Source organism: Mobula hypostoma, chromosome 3 (assembly GCF_963921235.1).
Source record: "Mobula hypostoma chromosome 3, sMobHyp1.1, whole genome shotgun sequence".
Taxonomy (NCBI): domain Eukaryota; kingdom Metazoa; phylum Chordata; class Chondrichthyes; order Myliobatiformes; family Myliobatidae; genus Mobula; species Mobula hypostoma.
Window position 1 is genome coordinate 84,515,137 of NC_086099.1, and position 25,868 is coordinate 84,541,004.

The 25,868-nt window shown below is 39.7% G+C and overlaps 1 protein-coding gene across 2 annotated transcripts in view; it reads right to left on the reverse strand.

Annotated features, from left to right (window-relative positions):
* Positions 1-1,482: 1,482 nt before the first annotated feature.
* LOC134343453 (PACRG-like protein) overlaps positions 1,483-25,868 on the reverse strand; it is a 56,948-nt gene continuing 32,562 nt past the window's right edge. For both annotated transcript variants that reach the window (XM_063042163.1, XM_063042162.1), the window contains exons 5-8: positions 8,578-8,712; positions 7,018-7,125; positions 5,301-5,381; positions 1,483-1,655 (exon numbers count right to left, since the gene is read on the reverse strand). In XM_063042163.1, coding sequence (XP_062898233.1) covers positions 1,599-1,655; positions 5,301-5,381; positions 7,018-7,125; positions 8,578-8,712 — 381 coding nt within the window. In that variant the 3' untranslated portion in view covers positions 1,483-1,598. The remainder of the gene's footprint in view (positions 1,656-5,300; positions 5,382-7,017; positions 7,126-8,577; positions 8,713-25,868) is intronic.

Here is a 25,868-nt window from a genome sequence, read left to right on the forward strand (position 1 = left end):
TCTAGGACCATAGGACACAGCCTCAGATTTGAGGGACAATAACTTAGACCAGAGATGAGAAACAAATTTCTTGTAGCCAGAGGATAATGAATCTGTGTAATTCATTGCCACAGATGGTTGTGGAGGCCAAGTCGTTAAGTATACTTAAAGCGAAGGATGACAGGCTCTTGACTAATCAGGGTGTCAAAGGAGAATGGAGTTGAGAGGGATAATAAATCAGCCATGGTGGATCAGACTCAATGGTTCAAATGGCCAAACTCTGCTCCTATGTTTTATGGTCACACCGTCACACACTGTCCCATCTGTGACAAAGTCCACTTAACCCACAAGCAAGAGAAAATCTACTGATGCTGGAAATATAAGCAACACACACAATATGATGGAGGAACTCAGCAGCCCGGCAGTACCTAGGAAAAAGTACAGTTAATGTTTCAGGCCGAAACATGGACTGTACTCTTTTCTTAGATGCTGCCTGGCTTGCTGAGTTCCTCCTGCGTTTTGAGTGTGTTGCTCCACTTATCCCACAATAGGTTTAATAGGTGCTTTTTCTGGACTTTAGAACTTGACAACTACTTTTCCTTTTTTACAATTAACTGTCATCTGTTTTACTGTTTTTCTGTTTACTTATTTTCACTGCAAAACTGCTACCTAATTTGCATATTATTTCCAAAGCTTTCTATTTTTATTCTATCCTTCCACCCAATCTCAGTTTTTCTTCATTATTATATCAAGAATGCTTGCTTGGGTAAATTCAAACACCAATGCCTTGTAACTGTGATAGTCCAGATATTTTAGTTTGAAAAATTAATTAAATTATATTAATTATTTTTAACTTGCTGCAATATTTTTCAATGTTTTCTTGATACTCATCCCAAAAGTCTTTCTATCCTTCATTGTGGTTTGGTTACATGCCATCTTATGTTGCTGATAAACATTTTCCACATTTAATAGCAAAAACATTTACCTTGGATTTCCATGTCAAGCTTAAACTTTGTTTAGTATTACAAGAGTTGTATCAGGTGTTCAGCTTTGCAATTCTGACAAATTCAGATAACTAATATTTTATTGACAGCTAGAGGGAAATAAACTGTAGGTTGCTATCTAACAGTCTGGGCTAGAACTGATGTACGCTTGTGTAAGACAGAGCTTGACTTCATTTGCTTTCTTCCCTGCTACTATCAAATAGCATGTGGACCATCATAATCTAGAGCTAAAAATGAAGAACTAGCTAGCCCCAGTGAGGACACTGCCTGAGAAATACGTAGCTGACATAGAATCATATCCCATATGTCAGAAAACAAATTCAAGGAAAAAGATGGACAAACAGCAAGCAATAAATCTTTGGTAATTATAATGAATGCAGCCTTAAAGATAAGTTCATGGTCTTTCAAAACTGATTAGGCTCTAATTTCTCCAGTATAAAGTAATTTGACTTGCCTCCATATATCATTTCATATATTTATTTAATTTTGTACACAAATCTGCAGAAAATAAAACAGTATTTCACGTGATCAAACAAAGCTCCTGCAAGATATTCTTCCCATTTGTGGTTTCTACCTGGATGCTGAACGTACTGACCAAAAGCGGTTGTGTTTTCTTCAATTGTAAATGGAGCAATAGGTAGGAATTTTGGATTTAATAATGACCAGACAATCCTGCAACGGAAATAGAAAATCAGAGTAATGTTTTAAACAATTATGCCTTTTCATTTCACAAGAATGAAGCTTCAGCCAATGCCACTTAGCAATTAATCAGAGATTGAGGAAAATTGTAGGGTTACAACCCTCTGATTTTGTACCACTTACTTGCTAACTTCATAAGATTATGATGCACTGTACTAATTGGGAAGTCATTCTGCTAGTACTTAAAATACAAGAATATCTTGTTTATTAATCAAAAATAAATATCACAATATAGCATAACTGTCAAATGTTTTGATCAAAGGTACTCTAGGTAGTTTCAATACTTTTCAGGCTCCAATTTGCAGTATGTATAAAAAAAACCTTGGATGTTAAAATTTGTTTCCTTTAGTGGGAATAAAGGGGAGGATGAAGTGAAGGTTGAACTGGACTGGATCATCCTGCAGCTTGGCTCACTATCAGGTGTTCCCACTGAACCCATTTTTTTTTCAGATGCAGAGGGCTGAATGAGTTCATTGCTCCCATATGATGGGACTCTGATGAGGCAAGGTGGGCTCTTCGGGGCACATGGAGGGCTGGGTGCCCAGAATGCACCGACAGCTTTTGACAGTCTGAATACCAAGGATATCGTCAGATTTTTTTCCTCGATTCATTTTCAGGCAAATGAATGTCACAGGGAGTAGCTTTTGCTTGATTTTAACTGACATGTGGCTGTTGTGTTTTACTACTTATTGTTACGTTTATTATTTAGTGTTGCGTTTATTATGTTATGATTGCACTGCTCCTGGGAAACGCTGTCTCATTCTGCCCTGCAGAGCTGATGTACGGTTAGAATGACAATAAAGTTTTTTGAATCTTGAATCTTGAATCTTTTGCTGCTAATCTCCAAATGCCCTTGCAGATGATGTTGGCTGCCTATTATGAATTAATGAAGTCTTCTCCCTCTGGAAAGGTACTCCCAACAATGTTGATAGAAAGTCACCAGATTTAAGAACTGTTTACAATGAAGGGATGGGTTTGCATTCCTAAGTCAAAACAGTGTAGTTCATGACGGAATCCTGCAGAGTATGGTTTTCCCATCTGCCTGTTGCTCTTGCCCTTGATGGTAAAAGTTATGGGCTTGGGAAGGTGCTGGTGGTGTAGCCCAAGTGAGTAACTGCAGAACATTTTGTAGGTGGAACATGTTGCACCTGTAATGGTCCTGGATAGCAATAGCTTTTGAATATTTTGAAACCACACTTGCCAGGCTAGTGAAAAGTATTTGATCTCAACCTGATTTGTGCTTTGTGGCCTTTGGGTACAAGCAAGTCAATCACTTTCTGCAGCATACACAGCCGCTATTTGCTCTAGTAGACACAGCATATTAGGTGAGTTTCAGTTTTAACCACCAGTATGCTTATGGTGGTAAAATCTCATCGATAGAAATGCAATTCAATATCATCGGTGTTTGGGTTCTGTCAGCAGGACGTCTACACCTTGCTGCATGAAGACTTGGATTGCTTCAAATCCTTATCAGGGTTTTAAGAAAATGGAACTCAATATTATGAAATCATTAGCAAAATCACAAGTTAGGAGAGTAATGGACTCTCTCCTTTTTCCATGATGAATATAGGGTGAGTACCAAATATTGACCTTGCCTGCAATCGTCAGATCCTGAAAATGAATAAATAAAATATCAGGCTGGGGCTGGGAGAAGAAGCAACTTAAATGGAAACAAAATGCTAAAGAACATGTCAGTAAATTGTTTAAAAAAATCTGCAAAGAATGTTACCGTTGCAGACAAAGCAGTGACTACTTTCATCTATATAGCACATCCCGTGTAAATTGTTCTGTTCACATGGAAAATCACTCTTGCGCCTGGGGGTGAGACTATAATGTTATGCACAAGCCTCCTCTTACATAGAGGATTATCTACAGGGCTGAATAATGGTGGTAATAGCATGTAGCTGGAGGAGATTTTGAATCAATGTCACTTTATTTACTTAAATGACCAAAGCTTAAACTAAAACAGAATAACATTGGACATTTCGTGTTTCATCAGATTAGACATCCCACTGCCTAAAACTCCAGATTTTTATTAGTTTGACTGGATTTGCCTCTAAAGGGATCATGAGAGACTAATGGTTGCAGCTTGGATTTGCACACAATCTGCAACAATTACCTCTTTGGCCCTAGAATGCGTAATGTAATCTTTCACATTAACCTTTATCCAAACAAAACTGACTGAATCATCTAAATGTAACCATTAAATAACATTCAATTACTGAAAAGAACAAAGACAAAATCAGGGACTTCTGAAATAATTCAAGACCATACTGCATTCTGGTAGTTGATCAAATGCTTCACATTAACAATTACTTAATACGTGACCAGCAATACTAGAATGAAGAAGGAGTCTGCACAAAATATAAAATGGGTAATTTTGAATTATTCTGTATCTGGCCTGGCAGTGAGTGGGCTAGCTGAAGTCAGTGTGAGGTTTAATCCATTTATATGCTGAACTGCATTAACATGCAAGGAATGTTTTTAGCCACCTACAAGTCTGGAACATAAAGGAGAATTCTGAAAACCTCAGAAAAATAATTGGAAAAGATGTTTTCATTTTGGGAGTGGTGTACAGAGTATTTTTTCAAGGATAACTAAATTGGCTGCTTAATGCTCAGTTCCAGTGGTTGTAGCACTTGAAACTTGGTGCAATGGAAGGGCAAAGCTGAATAGTCATTCAAAGAACCTCCATTCATTTGAAACTTGGATGACAATTCAACCAATGTATATCCACTTTACATCCACTTCTCAGAATATTGTATTTTAACACAAGTTACAAACTCCTTTCTTCAGGAACAAATAATGACTTTTCATCCGAAATTATACTTTTAGAATATGGAATGCTGCCAGATATAATTATGTTATGCTTTGTACCTCGAAAACGTAAAAACTAACTGAAAGGAAAACAAGGGAGCCAGGAGATAACTTACATACGTTTGTTTTTACTTTAAGCAAGGCATGCACTTATGATGTGGTAGCATCATAACATATGCAAATCATGTATTTTTACATATAACCCACAATGAATTATTTAAATGAACATGAATGCTTAATCAAACAATATATTTACAAAACTACTCAAATATTAATTAAGTATTAAATACTCAGATTACCTATCAAATGTACCTGCTGAGTTCCTCTAACATTTTGTGTATGTTGTATCAAATGTAACATTTAAAACACAGCACTTGTTGTTTCTAGAATTTCATTTATCTACCATGTCTGGATATCAACTCTCATCCTCTCTTTATAAACACCACATAAGCCTGCAATTAATCATTACCCAATTTTCAACATATTGTAGGAGTACATGGAATGGCACAAGTAAGAATTGATGTTAATTGATGCCAATAGATAGGGAATGGCCTATCCCTATATCTGACCAAACATATTTTTAAATATCTGAAATCAGGGCCTGCAGAGGGCATAGGCATCAATTCAATTTTTTTTTAAATTGAAATTCAACATTTCTGACTGGTTTCAAAACACCTGTGGATGGCAAGAACGGAGAATTTTGTATGCTTACAATTAACTAAGAATTTCAGTATGAAATTTATAAAGCAAGGTAAGATAAGGTGATTTAGTTTGTTTGAAGCTATACATGAACAAACATACCTTTCCACCATGTTGTTCCAGTCTTTGCAGGGCATCTGTGATCAGCTGCTTAAGATTTTTATCCATCAGTCTTTTTGACAGCTTGATGCACATTAAGAAAAATACATTGAGTTGTAAAATACAATATACTCAGAAACAAAGACTCCAGTGTAAATAAAAGCTCCTAAAACTCAAGAGAGGTGCAAGTTGACTACATCTGTCCTTTAAACCTGTTTAATGGGAAAGATAGTGGCAAAACTACTGGTTCATTGCCCCGTGAAACCAACAGCAACTTGAGGATTTTTGCAAATGTGTCCGTATTTGGAAATCCAGCAGTATTCATGATCTCCATTTTCTCCAGAGCAACCGTGTTAAAGTCACTTGTTTCTAAGCCATTTATCAATGACTGCCACTTTGTAGTACCCTGAAAATCTTACTACATAGTAACAAAATTTTAGTGAATTTCTAAAATGGCATCCCAAACCATAATTACCACCTGACAATACACTTGAGTCACCTAAATGCTCAATAATCCTTTACTTTTGTGCTAGAAACAGTTCAAGAAAAGCTACCAATCCACCAACACCTCAGCATTAAGCAATGCCTCAGTGCTGAATTTGGTATGAAACTACACTTCAAAAGACCTTAGCAAGGGTAGCAAATAGTCTCAATAACTAAGACATGGCTGGAAACCTGAAAAGAGTATTGTGACAAGGAAACCCACAAATACTACTGTAATAAACGTAATTGCCAGGTGGTAATTATGGTTTGGGATGCCATTTTAGAAATTCACTAACATTTTGTTACTATGTAGTAAGATTTTCAGGGTACTATAAAGTGGCAGTCGTTGATAAATGGCTTAGAAACAAGTGACTTTAACACAGTTGTTCTGGAGAAAATGGAGATCATGAATACTGCTCAAAACATAATGACAAGGCAGAAGACATTGTTGAAGATAATTATGGAACATGTTTCTGTACTGGTGCAGAGAAACATTAGTAAGAAAATAATCAGGAATTCTACAAGAAAATATTAAGACAGAAGAATGGGAGTGCGAAAACCTACTGCTACAGATCAGATTGATAGAATTTGGATAATTTATTCAACTACTGTACATTAACTGTGCAAACAAATAGTGCATTAATATGCTCTATTCAATAACCATATTTAAATTCCGTAAAATATTGTCTCCTGTTCTTCCTTAGCAGGCAGATATTAAGTAGTTAAGTCATCACATCTTGAGTTAAGCCCACTTGCAGGCACGAATCCAGACATATGGACATACTACATAACAAGTACACAGCAATATGGACACAGCATGGAATCATGGGAGAATCAGCATGGGTGATAATCAATAACAACTAACCTGATAATTTGAGGTCCAGCATGCTGTAAATCTTTCACAAGATATATAGAGATATAAACCTTAGCCAACTTTCTTTAAAACTTTTAATGCTGAAACTTCTAGAATTGCAGCTATGGAGTTACATGGCCTGAAGTGCAATTTTGCTGCTATTATCCTCTCATTAGCATGCATGCACCCATTGTGTAGACTGGCGTATTTATTGTTAACCTAAAATGTGACTGAAATTTATTGTGAATTTTGTAGCTAGTTGGGAAAATTAGTTTCCAGTTCTGTTTATACTGTTTTGTAAAATTCATGAGAAGAATTAACAATGTTAAAACACAACAGAAGCCATACCAACAGCCACTTTCTTAAAGCGCAACAAATACTTACACTAGTCAACAAATGTTTAAGATGGTCATTCACAGCAGGGCCAACAACAGCACTTAGCTGGACTAAACCATGCAATCCCCTCTCAAATACCTCAATGTCTGAATGTGCCTTTAGGGAGAAAAGTAGCAATTTTAGAAACATTCACCAACTGTCAAGATTGAAAATTTATTAATATTTATCAGCACCCAACGCCGGTTGCATGCCAGTGTAGGTGCGTTATCAAAACATCCTCACAGGAGCAAATTACATATGGTTAAAATGTCTTCTTCACCCTCATACAGTTAGAACGGGGAGAGTGATGGAATTGGCAGTAATCGAATGGAGTGTGTATGTTTCTTTGTTGGTATTCATGTCTTTGGCCCTCCCAATATCCATGTGAGGAACCTTTAAAGGGACAAGCAATTGTGGTGAAGCCAATCTGGATGTCATTAATGGAAATATGGAACCATATAAAATATGGATGAGAAAAGGGAAAGATTGAAAATAGATCCTTAGATAGTATCTCAGACAGCACTATCCAATGGAGAGCTGGATTTATGAAAGCACATTAGCTCCTCTAGTACTTTTAAGAGTAGGTACAGTACTGTGCAAAAGTTTTAGGCACATCTATATAGCTAGAGTGCCTAAGAATTTTGCACAATTCTGTATTTATCAATGTGGAGCAGAGAGCAAGTTTGTAAATCTGGTGCAGCAAAGGATGTTGGGAATGGCGAGGGAGGAGTGCCACAGGAGGAGCGTGGCACAGGTGGCAGAGAAGGGGTACAAGGGGAAGGGGTTGGCACAGGTGCAGACACACACAGCCCTGACACAACAGACAAAGTCATTTGATTCCAAATAATTGGCTTATTGATCATTACAGATCGTCTCTGTGATGCCTGGTGTTCCCTTCCCTCTCCCCCTTTTTCCAACTATGATTCCCTCTTCCTGTCCCTTTCCCATTCTCAGTCCACAATAGAAACCCATATCAGAATCAGGTTTATCATCACTCAATATGTAATAAAATGTGTTTGTTTTTTTGGCAGCGGTACAGTGAAATACATAAAATATCTAAAGTACTGTGCAGAAGTCTTAGGTAATCTAGCTAAATATATATGTGCCTTAGACTTTTGCACAGAACTAAATCTGTCTGTACTTTAGGGAAAAGTTAACATGCACTCGGCTGTTATGATGGGAACTAAGTGAACACTGCTATTCTGCTGCAAAGTTCAAATACAGTTATTTGCTGTTGAGGTTGTAATCCTGGAGAGAATCCTTGGGTTTAGGAGATCTGTGCGGAAAAAGTGTGCTACAAACTGAGTATAGAGATAATTACAATCATAAAGCTATGACAAAGGGTAATGATAGTTATTAATTTTAAGTTAATACAACATTAATGTTGTACTTGTGAATATTTTAAGAGTTTGACATAATACTTTGCAATGAAGCCAAATTTGTTGTTATGTTCACATCCCAATTGCAAAGAAATATTCCCCTAGAAAACATACAATGACTGAAAAGAAGTATATCTATTGTTGCTACAAATCTAAATTTTGAATTGCAAAAGATTCACTGATAACTTACCAGAGCAGCTTTTAACTTTGGAATCACCTTTGGAACCAATGGAATAGCTTTTTCAGCAGCATCTTCAACCTCTAGCAGTTTCTTGAATCCTTCTTTGGCTACAAACGTGTAAGGGTGTTTTGTTTCTCTTAATCCCTATATAGGGAAACAGGCAAATTACAAAGCCAAAGGCTGGTGTTTCCCAACACAATCTGCCTCTGTCTTTATAATACAACAACCCCACCAAGTGGTCAAAAACTATTTCATAACTTTATTTCAGCAAACAATGCAATATCAGAGAAATATCCAATAGCAACTATCACTAGAGTGTTAATCTATTGGAGTGTATTTAGGGAGGATGATAAAGATAATTCTTAGAGCATACCAGAAATTTACCCTAAGTTGTTAAAACACATGGTAAAGGCTTGTAAATTGTAATCAATTTGCCTGCAAGAAATACAAGTAAGAAATTATTGAAGATGGGGGAAAGAGAAAAATAAAGACAAGCTGCAACTGCAAGATAAAAAATAATCATTGCTATCAATCCAGAATAAAAGAGAATGCTTAAAATGTTCAGCTGATCAGACAGGTACTTTAGATAGAGAAAAACTGAGTTAGTTACATTAGAATTGGTCAGTTTTGGAGAAGTTATTTGAACCCCGAAGGCTCCTGTTTCCTTGGATGGAAGACAAAGTGCTATTCCTTAAGCTTACACTGGGGTACATTGAAACTGTGTAAGAGACCAGAGCCAGAAGTCAGAGTGTAAATGGGATAGGCAATTAAAGTCTCTGTCAATTGAAAGCTCAATCACGTGAATGGAGAACGCATGGAACAATGGCAATAAAACATCCTAACTCCAGTCTCATTATTCACGAGGAATGCAGAACATGAATTGGAAGTAAATTGGTGCTTCATCTGCAATGTATATTTGGGTCCCTAGATAATGGGAAATAAAGACATAAAGAGGCAGATGCTGTCTGCTGAGCCTGTAACAAGTTCTCATGTTGAACTTCTTCACTCTACCCACCTCCCCTCGATCAGGATATAGCTATAGGAACTTCCATGGGTCCAAGCTACATCTATTTCTTTATGGATGTATAGGACAATTTTCATTCAGCTTGGGACCCCACTCACACTTTTTCTGGTACATTGATGATTTCACTGTTGCTGTTTCCTGCACTCAGAAAAAAATTGAAAATTTCATCTCTTTTTAAACATGACCCATCCTCTGACTCTTCCCTTTCCTTTCTGGATCTCACCATCTCCACCTCTAGAGATCTGTTACCAACCTGCAAACTCCTGTAGCTAGCTCTTATATTTACTCCTTCCTTGCCACTGCTACAGATTCCATTCCATTTCTCCCAGCTTCTACATCTCAGTCATTAATTAGTCTAGATAAAATGTTTCACATAGATACTTCTCAAGTATCCTCCTTCCTCTTTAACTTTTGCTTCCCCTCCACTGTAGGTGACAGAATCCTTAGCTACATCTCATCAATATCCAGCACCTCTGCTTTCACCCCCTCCTCCTAAACAGAATTAGAGTTCCCCTCATCCTCACTATCTGCTTACCAAAAGATCATCCTTCACAATTTCTGCCAGTTACAGTAAAATTCTACATATCTTTTCCTCCCTCCACTTTTGGCATCTTGAATGGACCATTTGTTTCACGACTCCCTGGTCTGCTCTTCCATCTGCAGCAAAGACTCCCTTTCTTATTACACATTTCTATGCAACTGCATGAAATGAAGCACGTCCATTTGTCTTATTTACTTCCCATGAGCTAGGGACCCAACCAGTTCTTTCAATGTTCAAATTAAATTTATTATCAATGTATGTATATCCCACCTTGAGATTAATTTTACAGTAAAACAGAGTGATGCAATGAAATCAGTGTAAACTACACACAAAGAGTGACAAACAACCAATGTGCAGAAGAAGACAAGCTGAGGAAACAAAGAAAATAAATAAATAATACTGGAAAGTTGAGTTGTAGAGCCCTTGAAAGTGAGTCCATACATTGTGGAATCAATTCAGAGTTGAAGTGAGTGAAGTTATCCACACTGGTTCAGGAGCCTGATGTTTGAAGGGTAATAAATGTTCCTGAACCCAGTGGTGTAGGACCTAAAGCTCCCGTACCTCCTTCTTGATGGCAGCAGCGGAGAGAGAGCATGGTCTGGATGGTGGGGTCCTTGCTGATAGATGCTATTTTCTCGTGGCAGCACTCCATGTAGATGTGTTCAATGATGGGGGGAGCTTTGTCTGTGATAGACTGGGCTATGTCCACCACTGAACAAGCTGCTACTTCTTCCAACCTAGTGTACTGCTGTTGAAATTGACAAAGTGACCTCCTCTTCATTGGAGAAACCAAATGTAGATTAGGTGTTTATTTTGTGGCACACCTCCATTACCTGCTACTTTAAGTCTCAGTCGTGCGCACATGTGTGTGTGTGTGTGTGTGTCTGTCCTGCTTGAGGAACAGTACCCTCATCTTCCATTTTTTCTTGACACAGCATTCAGAGCTCAATATCAAATTCTATGACTATTTTGTATCAGAACTGACCATTGTTTCTCGAAATCTAAGTCATCCACCTGTGATACTGGCTCATTTTTTTCTCTCTTGATTAACATGGCCTGACTACGGTACATGTTCTACAGCCATCTGCAAGCCCTCATTAATTCATCAACTGAATGATTCAACTCATCATCCCCAACACTGGTCTCACTCGATCAGTATTATCCTTCCTGTCCTATCCACTGCAATTTAAAACCAACTTCTTTTCTCATTTTTCCCCAATTCTTTCAGGTTCCAGCTGAAATGTTAACTGTTCTCCTTGGCAGACATGTTGCCTATGTTGAAAACACTTACTGGGAGTTTTCAACGTTTTCTGTTTCTATTTCAGATTTCCCAGTCTTTCATTTAATGTGGTATGATACATAGGCATAGGAAGAACAAATCCTCTTAATATTTAGCTAGATCAATAGCTAACTATTAATTTACATCTTTTTAATTAACTGGCCACTTAACTACTTCTAGTTCATTATTTTTTTTTATCATTTAATAATTCCTAACAGAATAACACCTGCCTCAGCTGTCTCAGGCCATACAATATACTCCATTATCTGTGTATATTTTTTTAAATTATTAAAATCATCTTAACAAAACATTACTAAAAATATACTTCTTTAAATTTAAAAATAATTAACAAAAAAAAACAATTTTTTAATTGTTAATTGGTTTCTGATGCTATGACATGAGAAAAGACAATGATAACATGGGGGAATTCTAACAAGAACCCCGGGTACAGCTGAGCAGCACAGATGTGGAATCATCTGTCACACATCAATTCTCACACGTCAGCATATAGCAGTGCACACAGACTTAACTGATAGATGGTGATTCCAAATGGAATCTGCAATCTAAAAATTTGCCGATGACACAACTGCTGTTGGTGAACTTCAGTTGGTGATGAGGTGATGTTCAGGAGCGAAATAGATCAGTTAGTTGAGTGGTGTCAAAACAATGACCTTGTATTCAACGTCAGTAAGACCAAGGAATTGATTGTGGACTTCAGGAAGGAGAAGTCGAAGGAACACACACCAGTCCTCATTGAAGGATAAGCAGTGGAAAAGTAGGCAAGTTTAAAGTTCTTGGGTGTCAACATCTCTGAAGATCTATCCTGGGCCAAACATACTGATGCAATTGCAAAGAAGGCACAGCAGCGGCTACATTTCATTTGGAGTTTAAGGGGACTTGGTATGTCATCTAAGACTCTCACAAATTTCTACAGATGTACCATGGAGAGCATTCTAACTGGTTGCATTACCATCTGGTATGGAGAAGCCACTGCACAGGATCGATAAAAGCTGCAGAAAGTTGAGAACTCAATTAACTCCATCATGGGTGCTAGCCTCACAAACATCAAGGACACCTTCAAAAGGCAATCTATCATTAAGGACTCCCATTATCCAGGACATGACTTCTTATTGCTACCATCAAAGAGAAGGAGTCTTAAGACATAAATTCAACCTTTCAGAAACAGCTTGTTCTCCTCATCTATCCAATTTCTAAGTTGACAATGAACCCATAAACACAGTATCACTATTTTTCTTGATCTCATTTTTGCACTATTTATTTAATTAATTTGTGTACGGCTTCTTATTGTAATTTATAGTTTTTAAATTATTATGTATTGCAATGTACTGCTACCACCAAACAACAGATTTCACAACATAAGCCAGTGATATTAAACCTGATTCTAAACTCCAAATCCAGTCCAGCAAGGTTTACTTGAAGAAGCTGTGATTTGTAATTTCAGGTAAATCAAGTAAAGAACAGAAGGAACTATAATGATACCAAGAGACTCAGATGCTCAACCATTCCATAAAGCACACCACTTTAATCAGGAAAAATACACTGAACTAAACTACAGAATCTCTCAACATTAATCCAAGGACTTGATGTGATCATTCAAAATGCAAAATAACACTTGATAACAACTATGGTGCCTCAATGAACCCTATTACAATCTTATCTGTGGAATGTGACACATCCTGATGATAAAGAGTTTTATTTTCAAATTAAGTTATGGCAAATAACCCAAATCTTGCAAAAATCAGTTTGAGGAGCATCTTCCTGTATATTCAGAGGTCAAGGAACCACTATATGGCTTCATCAGCAAAGAAAGACGGATGGAATTCACATATAAATAATGACTGCTTCATTTGGAAAAAGTGGAGGGAATAATAAACGGTCCTGAAATGGAAAAGGGCACAGGAGAAAGTCACAGAGATAAGAGTATAATGACTCTCTTAAGTAATTATAAATCTTTCTTCTTCATTCTTTCATATGCATATTTCTTTGAGTGATTAAGAAGAAGTAGATTTTGAATTTGCTGCAATAAATAAAGGAAGAGACAGATCTGTACAAATTGGCTTTTATTCACAGTGAAAATTCACAAGCCCCAAGAAAGAACTACTGGAGAATTAGAATCCAGAGGTAATTGGCTTTAACTGTGAAGAGAAATGAGCTGAGGTAACAGTGTCATAGTTAGAAAATATTATGATTAATCTGTCCTAGACTAATTTGAAGCTCAGATCAAGTGTAAATGAAATCTAGCTCAGGTCAAGATCAAGTTTCTCAGTCTATGAGGAAGCTCTTGACGAAAAAGTGAGGAAATGAAAGGTAGAGTTCTTGGTTGGAACAAAACTCTTGCTAATTTTGCAGGAGGTTCTAGTTCTTTCACAACTTAATTACAGACAATACGATGATGATTGCACAATTAAATGTGATCATAGAGAAATACAACTCAACGTTCATGTGGAAGCTTACATTATCCCTATGAAAAATGTTTGCAAAAAACAAATTAAAGATGAAAATAGAAGCAAACTAAAGATAGGCAGTTGCAAGGTAAGATTGGGAGAAATATACTGGCTAGAGATTTATAAGAAATAGGAGCAGTAGGCCATCCAGCCCATCAAGCCTGCCCCGCCATTCAATAAGATCATGGCTGAACCGTCCATAAACTCAGCTCTGTCTACCTGCCTTTTCCCCATAACCCTTAATTCCCCTACTATGTAAAAATCTATCTCACTGTATCTTAAATATATTTAGTGAAGAAGTCTCAGCTGCTTCCCTGGGCAGAGAATTCCACAGATTCGCCACTTTCTGGGAAAAACTGTTTCTCCTCATCTCTGTTCTAAATCTTCTCCCCTGAATCTTGAGGCAGTGTTCCCTAGTTCTAGTCTCACCTACCAATGGAAACAACTTTCCTACTTCTATCTTATCTATCCCTTTCAAAATTTTGTATGTTTCTATAAGATCCCCTCTCATTCATCTGAATTTCACAGTATAGTCCCAGGCGACTCAATCTCTCCTCATAGGTTAACCACTTCATCTTTGGAATCAACCTGGTGAATCTCCTCTGTGCTGCCTCCAAAGCCAGTATATCCGTCCTCAAGTATGGAGACCAGAACTGCACACAGTACTCCAGGTGCGGCCTCATCAGTACCCTGTATAGTTGCAGCATGACCTCCCTACTCTTGAGTTCAATCCCTCTAGCAATGAAGGCCAACATTCCATTTGCTTTCTTAATAATCTAATGTACCTGCAAGCCAACTTTTTGTGATTCATGCACAAGCACTCCCAAGTCCTTCTGCACAACAGCGTGCTGCAATCTTTCACCATTTAAATAATAACCTGCTCTTCTATTATTCCTTCCAAAGTGGATGATCTCGCAGTTACCAACATTGTATTCCATCTGCCAGACCTTGGCCCAATCACTTAACCTATCTATATCCCTCTGCAGACTCTCCACATCCCCTGTACAATTTGCTTCTCCACTCAGTTTAGTGTCATCAGCAAATTTTGCTATGCTACACTCAGTCCCCTCTTCCAAATCATCAATGTAAACAATAAACAGCTGTGGGCCCAACACCCACCCCCGCGGTACCCCAATCACTTCTGACTGCCAACCGGAGAAACACCCATTTATACCAACTCGTTGCCTTCTGTTGGTTAACCAATCCACTATCCATGCCAATACACTTCCTCTACTCCATCTTATTTATCTTATTTATAAGTCTCTTGTACGGCACCTTATCAAACGCCTTCTGGAAATCCAAGAATACGATATCCACCTGTTCCCTTCTATCCACTGCATTCATTATGCCCTCAAAGAGCTCCAGTAAGTTTGTCAAACAGTACTTGCCCTTTCTGAATCCATGCTGCGTCTGTCTAATGAAAGCACTTCTTTCTAAATGTTTCACTATTTCTTCCTTAACGACAGCTTCAAGCATTTTCCCAACAACAGATGATAAGCTAACTGGCCTATAGTTGCCTGTCTTTTGCCTACATCCTTTTTTAAAAAGTGGCGTGACATTTGCTGTCTTCCAATCTGCCGGGACCTGCCCAGAGTCTAGAGAATCTTGGTAAATGATTACCAACGCTTATAAATCATGGTGTAAAACAAACGATCAGATAATCACCAACACTTGGTTTAAACAACATCCAAGAAGGAAATGGACATGGAAAAGTCCAGATGGGAACAACAAAAATCAAATCGACTACATAACAATAAATAACAGATTCAAAAACTCAATAACTCAATCTAAAAGCTACCCTGGAGCAGACTGTGGAAGTGACCACATACCAGTCATTTGCAAAATGAAAATAAAGATGAGAAAATTAAAGAACCCAAAAAGATCAGAACCACTAGATTATCAACAACTACAAAACAACCCTCATCTGAAAACAGAATACACAATCAAGGTGAAAAACCATTTTCAATTGCTGCAGTATGAAGGAGGCAAATCTTCCTGAGACATACTGAAGGAATCCATGGTTGCAGATGCAAAAGAAACCATCCCACGAAAAGAACAGAAAAATAAGAAGCAATGGATAACTGAAGATATATTGCAATTGATGCAACAAAAACAGACCATCAAACCAAGAGACAGCGAAGAATACAAACAACTTGATAAGACAATAAAAAGAAAATGCAGAGAAGCTAAAGACAGATGGCTAAATGAGAAATGCTCAGAGATAGAAATGCTACAAACCCATAATCCTGGAACAAAGTTGATGCACAGTAAGATTAAAGAACTAACAGGGAAATTACCTTGCTCAGCAAGTGGATGCATCAAGGTAAAAGATGACAGCTTAATTACGAACAAAGAGGAAATCCTAAACAGATGGACAGAATATATAAAAGAACTTTTTGAAGACCAAAGAGGAGAAAAACCGAACATACAGAAGAATCTTGAAGGGCCTAGCATCTAAAATCAGAAATTCGAGCAGCCATAAATAAAACAAAACATAACAGAGCAACTAGTCCAGATAACATCGCTGTTGAAATGATACTGGCCTTAGAAGATTTAGGAATAGAGAAAATAACAGAAATAGCAAATGAAATCTTTGATCATGGGGAAATACCTGATGATTTAAGTAAATCAGTGTTCATCACACTTCCAAAGAAAGAGGGAGCAACAGAATGTGAGTTACATCATACAATAAGCCTGATGAGCCATGTGGCAAAAATTATTCTCAGAGTAGTCATGATGAGAGCAAGGTGCTGTATAAAACCAGAAATCAGTAAAGAACAATGCAGCTTTGTGGAAAACACTGGAACCAGAAATGCAATTTTCATGCTACGGATGATCTGTGAACGAGCCAAAAAGGTACAAAAAGACATCTATCTATGTTTCATCGACTATACAAAAGCTTTTGACACTGTCAGACAGCAAGATCTTCTGGAAATGCTTCAAGATCTGACATAGATGGGAAAGATATACGTTTCTTAAGAAACTTATACTGGGACCAGACAGTATCCATCAGAATAGAAAGAGAAGTGAGTGAGTATGTGAATATCATGAGAGGAGTCCGGCAAGGTTCTGTTTTCTCGCCAGAGTTATTCAACCTGTATAGTGAAAATATCTTGAGAAGTATCCAAGGCATCAAAGGATTCACAAATGGAGGCCATAATATAAATAACATCAGATATGCTGATGACATCGTACTATTAGCTGACTCAGAAACAAAACTTCAAGAACTACTCACTATAGTGACAGCAGAAAGTAATCGCAGAGGCCTCTCAATCAACACCAAGAAGACAGAAAGCATGGTCATCTCCAGAAAGGCAAACATCGCACAATGTGTGATCAAGATCGGAAATACAAACATCAAACAAGTCAACAAATTCAGATATCTTGGCAGCCTAATAACAAATAATGGCAGGTACGACACAGATATCAAATACAGAATAGCAATGGCAAAAGAAGCTTTCCAAAAAATGAAGATCATATTAACAGACAGAAAGATGAGCACGTACACTAAAAACAGAATACTGCAGTGATACATTTATTCTATCCTGACTTATGGAAGTGAATGCTGGACCATTACCCCAGCAATGGAAAAGAGACTAGAAGCAGCTGAATTATGGTTCTACAGGAGAATGTTAAAAATATCATGGACTACACACACATCAAATGAAGAAGTTCTCAGCAGAGTCCAAGCAGTTCGATCACTCATACCAACAATAAGAGAAAGACAACTCAGATTCCTAGGACACATCATGCAGAAAGATGAACTAGAAAAACTCATACTCTCTGGAAAGATTGAGGGGAGCAAACCAAGAGGAAGAGCTCGGCTTATGTACATCAAAAGCATAGCCAGGTGGCTACACATCGAGGAAATGGAAGTCATCCAAAAAACAAAGGATAGACCTATATGGAAAACCATGGTCACCGAAGTCCGCATCGGATATGGTACCTAGATAGACAGACAGACAGACAGATTACCAACGCGTCTACTATAACCTCCGCCAATTCCCTCAGCACCCTGAGATGCATCCCATCAGGACCAGGGGACTTATCTACCTTCAGGCCCTCTAGTTTGCTCATCACTATCTCTTTAGTGACAGTGATTTTATCAAGGTCCTCACCTCCCATTTCATCCATAACATCATTCTTTGGCATATTAGACGTGTCCTCTACCGTGAAGACTGACACTAAATAGTTGTTCAATGCCTCAGCTATTTCCTTATCACCCAATATCAATTTCCCCTTCTCGTCTTCCAAGGGACTGCAGGTGCTGAAGAATTGGGGCAGCGGGTCAGTGGCAGTGATCTATTACATTTTTCTTTTGGTTGGGTCACAGCGATTGGGCAGCTGGTTAGTGGCAGTAACCTATTACATTTTGAGGCTGGGGGCAGCAACCCGGTAATTAGATAAGGGGATAAACAATCTGGTCTATTCTAATTGACCCGGCGGGCCAGTGACAGTGGCCTGGTAAATTGAAGTAACTAATTGGGTGACAGGCGGTTGACCCGGTAAATTGACCGACACAGGACGGGACAGGCGGGCAAAAGGGCTCCCCTGCAGTCTATCCAGATGTTAAGTGTTAACAAAGAAACTGGGAAACGGTGTGTGGCCACCAGGGAGAACTTGGGATATAACTTCCGGTGAACAAGCTGTAAATTTAATTTGGAAAAAGAATTGCAGGAAAAAGTGGAAATTATTGATTAAAGAATGGAAAGGTAAAGCTGATACCAAATGGAATAGTACTTTACTGGCCAGTTGGAGGAACAATGCCTGTGATAAAGGGGTGTAGAGGTACGTACGTCAGAAGGAAATCCCAAGAGTTGGGAAACACTAAAGGCAGAATGCGAGTGGGTAGATGGGAGAAGGAAAAAAAGAACGAGAGAAGCAAAGAAAACAGGCAAAGGCAGATATGGACAAACAGGAAGGTTTAAATCGGCAGTGCCACACGCGAGATCCAGGGCCAATATGAGATCCCGAACCTATGTAGAACATAGAACATAGAATAGTACAGCACAATACAGGCCCTTTGGCCCACAAAGTTGTGCCGACCCTCAAACCCTGCCTCCCATATAAGCCCCCACCTTAAATTCCTCCATATACCTGTCTAGTAGTCTCTTAAATTTCACTAGTGTATCTGCCTCCACCACTGACTCAGGCAGCGCATTCCACGCACCAACCACCACTGGCCCTCTTTGTCCATAACCTCTCTGTCCCCCTCCTTGGGGTTTCCAGTCCTGTCTGGGCTGCTGTTTAAATTTACTCTGTTCCTGATAGGGCATTCGTGGGAATGCTCCTCCAAAGACGTTTATTATTGGCATGGGGTTTTCTGGCCCCTGTCTGGCAGTGCAACCGGTTCCTCCATACAGTGGTGTTTCATTCATTTCAACAGTTGCACTCAAATCCGGTGCTACTGGCAGCATCTTTTTTCCCTTCTCTTTTTCCTTCTTTTTGAGTTCTTTAAGCTGCATTTGCATTAGCTTTCTGTGCACCTCTTCCTGCTGCTCAATCAGCTTCCGTTTGTTTTTCCGATATTTCTCAACCGCATGAATTACGTGGTCTCTAAATTCTTGTGAGTTCATTGACATCAGTCCGACCACCTCCTCCAATTTAGATTTAACTTGCAGAGGCATTGCGTCCAAAACGGCAGGTCGGAACAGTATGGTCATAAATGAGTTGTCTTCCACTTCTTGCTCAGTCTCCAGTCTCCACCTTTTCAACTGATTCTCTACATAGGCTGCTGGATTCTCAGTATCCCCTAGCGGATCCCCTTTCAAAGCTTTGGGGTCCGCTTTGGGTGGGTAAAACTTCCTGAGGGCCTGACATTCCCTCTGCCTCACTTGGTCAAAGCTGGTCCCGTCAGTCATTGGGCTGAACGCATTTAGTAGTCCAGCCGTTTCCATCAACTCTTAATTTGGAGGTTCCCATCAACTTTATCAGCAGTGCCTTCAAATCTCCCATAGTCAATAACCGTCCCATAGTTTCTTCTTCAAAAGCTCTAATCCACTTCCCTGCTACTTCATGTAAGCTAGGCAGGGTGTTTTTCAGCCCTTCCAGGTCCTGGGAGCCCTAAGGAACATACTGTACTTGTCCTGACCTTTTTACTAACAACGGCATCACTTTTTTTCCTTCTCACCCCATATTCTGATTTTCCTCCTCATCCGACTCCTCATCCCCTTCTGACCTCATTCTCACTGGCTGCCACACAAATTTCTCCGGGGTTTGCTCTCTCCCTTGTTTCCCTATTTTCTCTTGACATCTCCTTAGAGTCCTCTCTTTCTGATTCGGGCTAGCATTTGCTCAGGTCCTCGTGAATTCCTCAAACTGTTGTTGGAAACCCAGTGGGAAACCCAATTTCCGCTGTAATCTCCTATACTCTTTCTCCACTTCTCTTATCTCCCTTTCCACTCTCTCTTTTTCCCCTTCAAGGAACTCCTCTTCTATCCCCTGTCTACACCCTCTTATACCCTCATACTCATTACTTGACTCTTGCTCTTCTGATAAATCATCTTCTTTTTCAGCCTGTTCAGTGTCGTGTTCCTGTAACAGGAATTCCTCCTGATTTTTCCTCAGCCTCAATTCCTGCAACCCTTTGATACGTTCTCTTATTATCTTACTTTCTCGCTCTACTTTTTTCTTTCTTCCTGCATCTCCTTCCACAGTGCCCCTCTCTCCTCCTCATATTTCCTTCTTTCCTCCTCGGTCTCCCAGACTTTAAACTTTCCCTCCAGTTCTAGTTCTCCTGTTAATACAGGGCACTGTTTAAGAGTCTCCTTCTCGTAATAAGGGGAAGGGGTTTCTACATTTCTCAGGTCTGGGTATAGAGTCGGTTCTTTATTCCGTTTCTCCTGTGATTTACCAAACTGTTTTTTTTGTTTCTCAGTGTCTTCTTTACTTGCTACTGATATTCGTCCTTTCTTTCTCAATCTTTCTCCCTCCATCCTAAAGAGTTTTAACACTTCTATCTCCTGTTTTCTTTTTTTCTCCCTGTTTTTAGATTTATCTCTTGGTTTATAATTTTTAATCAGCGACTCCATTTCCTCACATAAACTTACATCAAATGACCCTTCTTTCAGCCACTTTGTGACCAGATTTTTGGTTCTTTTTTCCCATTTTTCTGAAATTTCCACAATCATACCTTGACACACCAGGAATATTCTACTCAATATTTCTACTGCTGTTCCTTTCCCTGTTGTATTGTTCTTCCCCCTTTTAAGGTATTCTTGGCGTCTCACATCAAAGTAATACTATTTTCTGTAACCTATTTTCTATCTAGCCTTATGGTTTCTTCTCACCCGTGTCTAAATTATCTACTTAAGCTATCCTTATCTTCTATTCTGTTCTGCCCATGCAGACACCTTTCTCGGGTGGTATCCGCAGAACCTTCTTTTTGCACCTCCCCTATTCAGACCCTTAACTTTTCTTAAGGCGGTATTCACAAGGATTTTCTCTTTTCTTTCTTTTCCTGTCCATTCAGACCTTCGTCTCGTACAAAGCGGTATCCATAGGGACTTACCTTACCTTTCTTTCCCTGTCCGTTCAGACCTTCGTCTCGTACAAAGCGGTATCCACAGGGACTCACCAACACCACGTGGAATTTTTCTCACTTAACTTCTTATTACTTTATTCATACTCAGCCCCCTCACTGCAGTGTTCTTGATTAATCCTCTGAGCCTCCTTTTTAACCCTCAATTCTGCCAGATTCTTTGAATCAGAGAGACCCTTTGGCAGTTGTTTCACACTTCTGAGTCCCTGAGATCTCCCCAAAAACCAACAGAATTCTTAGTCCAAATTGTCGCTAAATAGCGCTTACCTTTGCTTGGGTGCACCCTGAATTCTGTTAGCTCTGTGGAGGTCCCCCAGGGACCCGGAAGCGCCCTCAATTTGCCGTTTCCTTCTTCCACAACTCTCGCCCTGATCCTGCCGACTACGCCAGTTTTGTTGTGGTTTCACAAATGACAAGGAAGCGCCGAAGATTCTTCAAGAAATGTTTAAACTTTAATTTGCAAAGTAAAGCTGAGATAGACAGTGGACTAGGCTGTGTAAGTCTGTCACTGACTGCCCATTTGTCGTTTTCACACAGCATTCTTTATAGCCCTTCTGGGTTAGCATACCTCTGTAAGTTTTTTACTCTAACTAATAAATCAATTATTCTTATCTCTCTTACTTGGCTACATTCGTTTCTCGTTAAAAGTACACAGGTTTCATTCAATGGTTACATCCCAAATACCATAGTAATCCCACGCACTCAGTAACAGACACTTAATGCATAGTAAAGGCATGGTCAACATCTGAATAAACACCTAATATGCAATAAAAGCACATTTAAAATAAACACTTAGAAAACAGAGTTAAAATGTTTTCCAATACGCGCGCGCCGAGCAGACACTTTCCCCCGGATTCAAAACGGCATTGCTTTAACACGTGCCTGTGAGCAGCCGTTTGCAAGATGAGTTCTAAGGTATTGGAAAAGCCTAAAAGAGCTTGTAAGGCTGTTACACTTAGCGTAAAACTAGACATAATTAAGCGTTTCGATCGTGGTGAACGAAGTAAGGAAAACGTGAGTTTGGCTTGTGGAAGCTGACAAACATGATGTTGAAGAGGTTTTGGCATCCCATGACCAAGAACTGATAGATGAAGAGCTGATGCAATTGGAAGAAGAAAGGATAACAATCGAAACCGAATGCAGTAGCCAATGGACCGAAAGTGAAGTCATCCAGGAACTGAATATGAAGCAACTGCATGAGATTTTCGCTGCAATGATAAAGTACGACTTTAATTTTGAAATGGTATGTAGGTTTAGGGGATATTTGCAGGATGGTTTGAGTCCTTACAAAGAACTGTATGATAGAAAAATGCGCGAGGCTCAGCAGTCAAGCAAGCCTTCCACATCAGCCACAGCAGACAACCAACCTCGACCTTCAACATCGAGGCAGGCAGTCATAGGAGAAGATGAGCTGCCTGCTCTAATGGAAACAGACGACGAGATGACACCCCAGTGTCCCACCACCCCACGATTCGCGGAGAATGCAGCAGTAGCCGGGAGACACACAGCACATCTTTAAGAAAAGAGCCGAAATAAACATGCTAATTAATTAGGTGCCGCCCGACACGTAATTGTCGGCCCAGATCAGAGACGATGCAATCGGAAATCGGCACCGATCTAGGCCAACAATTACGTGCTGGGCGGCACCTAATTAATCAGCATGTTTATTTCGGCTTTTTTCTTAAAGAAGTGCTGTGTGCCTCCCGGCTACCGCTGCACCCCTGCATGCTTCGCGGCAATGTATCACTCGGCAGCCTGGAGGGTGGGGGCCACTGCACCACCCAACCTGCAACGACTCAGTCTAACACACCATCATCATTGTGCTCTGCGTTGAACCAATTCCGGTAAGTGATACTATACTGTACATACATCATTTCTACTTTTTATCGGCTGTGTATTTTTACGTGTTATTTGGTATGATTTGGCAGCTTCATAGCTTAAAGGTTACTGGAGAGTGCTTGCGTCGTGTTTTTGCCAACAGTGCTTACGTGAGATTCTCTGCCAACGGCGCTTGCGTGAGATTTTCACTACGGAGAACAGTGCAGTAATGATTGTGGAAAAGTATTTCTACTTTATATAGGCTGTGTATTTATCATATCATTCCTGCTTTTACTATATGTTACTGTTATTTTAGGTTTTATGTGTTATTTGGCATGATTTGGTAGGTTATTTTTGGGTCTGCGAACGCTCACAAAATTTTCACATATAAATAAATGGTAATTGCTTCTTCGCTTTATGACATTTCGGCTTACGAACTGTTTCATGGGAATGCTCTACCTTCGGATGGCGGGGGAAACCTGTATCGGGAGCGATTTGTGGCCTGCTACGGCACTTTCACAGGAGACCAAGCCCTTAATTAATGGGAATTCGCACCCTCCCTCCCCAGTTTAATGCCCTACTGCTCCAATGCTTACCAATTAAGTCAGCCAACATAATGAAAACAAATAATATGGATTGGCCTGACAATAATCAAAATCGAATGCGATGAGCTGTAACATATTATTGGGACCCAGTTTTCAAATCCTGAACAACTCTGAAGGGAACTAATATTAAAGGTGAATATGTTCACTGGGAAGAAGGACGCAAGTGGGTTATATCTGGGGATCAAAAATGGGAACAAAAACCTACCAAGGGATAGGTGGGGACAACAACCCGTTTTGAAATTGACAAGCAAGGATGCTCACTACCGTACCACCCCTCAGGAAGAGCCCAAAGTAATACTGCAAGTTGCTGGAATTCCAATTCTGTTTATGATTGATACGGGGTGCGCCACTGAGGAAAGCCAATATTATGCACCCCTTGAGGGACAGAAGTTCCCAGTCAAGGTGATTGGAGAGGTTAAAGGAAAAGAGGGCAGTGCATTACTGGCCAAAGTTCCAGATTTCCTTTGGCGACAGACAGGACTGGTAGTTCCCCATAACACCGTTAGGGTTTTCCCTAGGTTCAGGCCAAAGAGCCTAGGGTTCCTTGCCTACACCCTGACCAAGGGAGAATGGCAAGACATGGCCACGGGCCAACTCCGATACTGGAAGGAGTCGGAGGTGAGGATGGGACATCTGGTAAGACACTCTTATAATATTGTCCGAAACCAAGATGTTGTACCCCATCTCTGGGCAATTTCAGGCCATGAAGTCGGCCACACCAACTTCTCCCCTGTCCGTACCACCATGAAAGAAGGACAGACTCTCCCAACCCTTCCGCAATACCTCCTCAAGCCCGAGGCAACGTTTTATGAGGATGGAAGCTCTTTTGTGGATCCAGCAGGGAAACGATGTTCTGGCTGTGTGATAGTGACAGACAGTGAAGTAATTGAGCAGACCTCTTTTGAAACAGCTGTCTCCGCCCAGAAGGCTGAGCAGTTTGCTCTGACTCATGCCTGTCTCCTAGCAACAGACTAAAGTGCGAACGTTTACACAGACTCCCGTTATGCATTTGGAGTTATGGGATTCCTGCTTTCCTCTGGCCACTCCATTAGTAATGCTACCTTTGTAAACAATTTACTCACTGCTCTACAGCTACCTTGAGTTTTGGCTATTATTAAATGGGCAGCCCATACTGGGGAATCTGATGAGATATCTAAGGGTAATGCTAGGGCTGATGCAGCGGCCAAACAGACAGCCTTGAACCCCATACTTTTGATTCCCTCGGGAAATAAGCAGGCCTCTATTAGACATGACCCACGGACGGGTATGCCAGATATGGGGGAAATACGTATGTTCCAGGGGGACGCCCCTGAAGGAGAGCCCAAACTATGGTCCCAAATGGGTTGCCACCTTGAACCTCAGACCAATTTATGGGTGATCCCTGTGGGACAGGTCTATGTTCCTTCTGTGTTCTTACCTATTTTGATAGATTATGTACATAATTGTACACACCTGGGCAAGGAGGGAACAGTTAATACATTATTACAATCTTGGTGGCATCCTGACTTCCAGCAGGCAGCTGAAAAACGAGCCAAAGCATGTTTAACTTGTAAAAAAAATGAATGCTGGAAAGGGAATTCCTTATGTTTCCAGGACTACCCCCTTGCCTGGTGGACCTTTCTCTTGTTTACAACTTGATTTTATAGAACTACCTAGGGTACATTATAACAAGTATTGTTCAGTGGTAGTAGATGTATTTAGCAGATAGATTGAAGCTGTACAACTAATACTACAACTAATAATACTGCTATGACTGTTGTGAAAATATTGCTAAAAGAAATAATTCCTCGCTATGGACTTCCAGAAATGATATGCTTGGGCAATGGGCCACGTTTTGTAGCCAAAATAAATGAGGAAGTCTGTAAAGAACTTGCTATAAAACAGTAGTTCCACTGCACCCATCGTCCGAAAGCAGCCGGTATAGTGGAATGAGCCAATGGTACTTTGAAAGATAAGTTGGCCAAACTTACACAAGAAACTAGATTGACCTGGTTGAAGGTTTTACCCTTAGCCCTATTCCATGTGAAA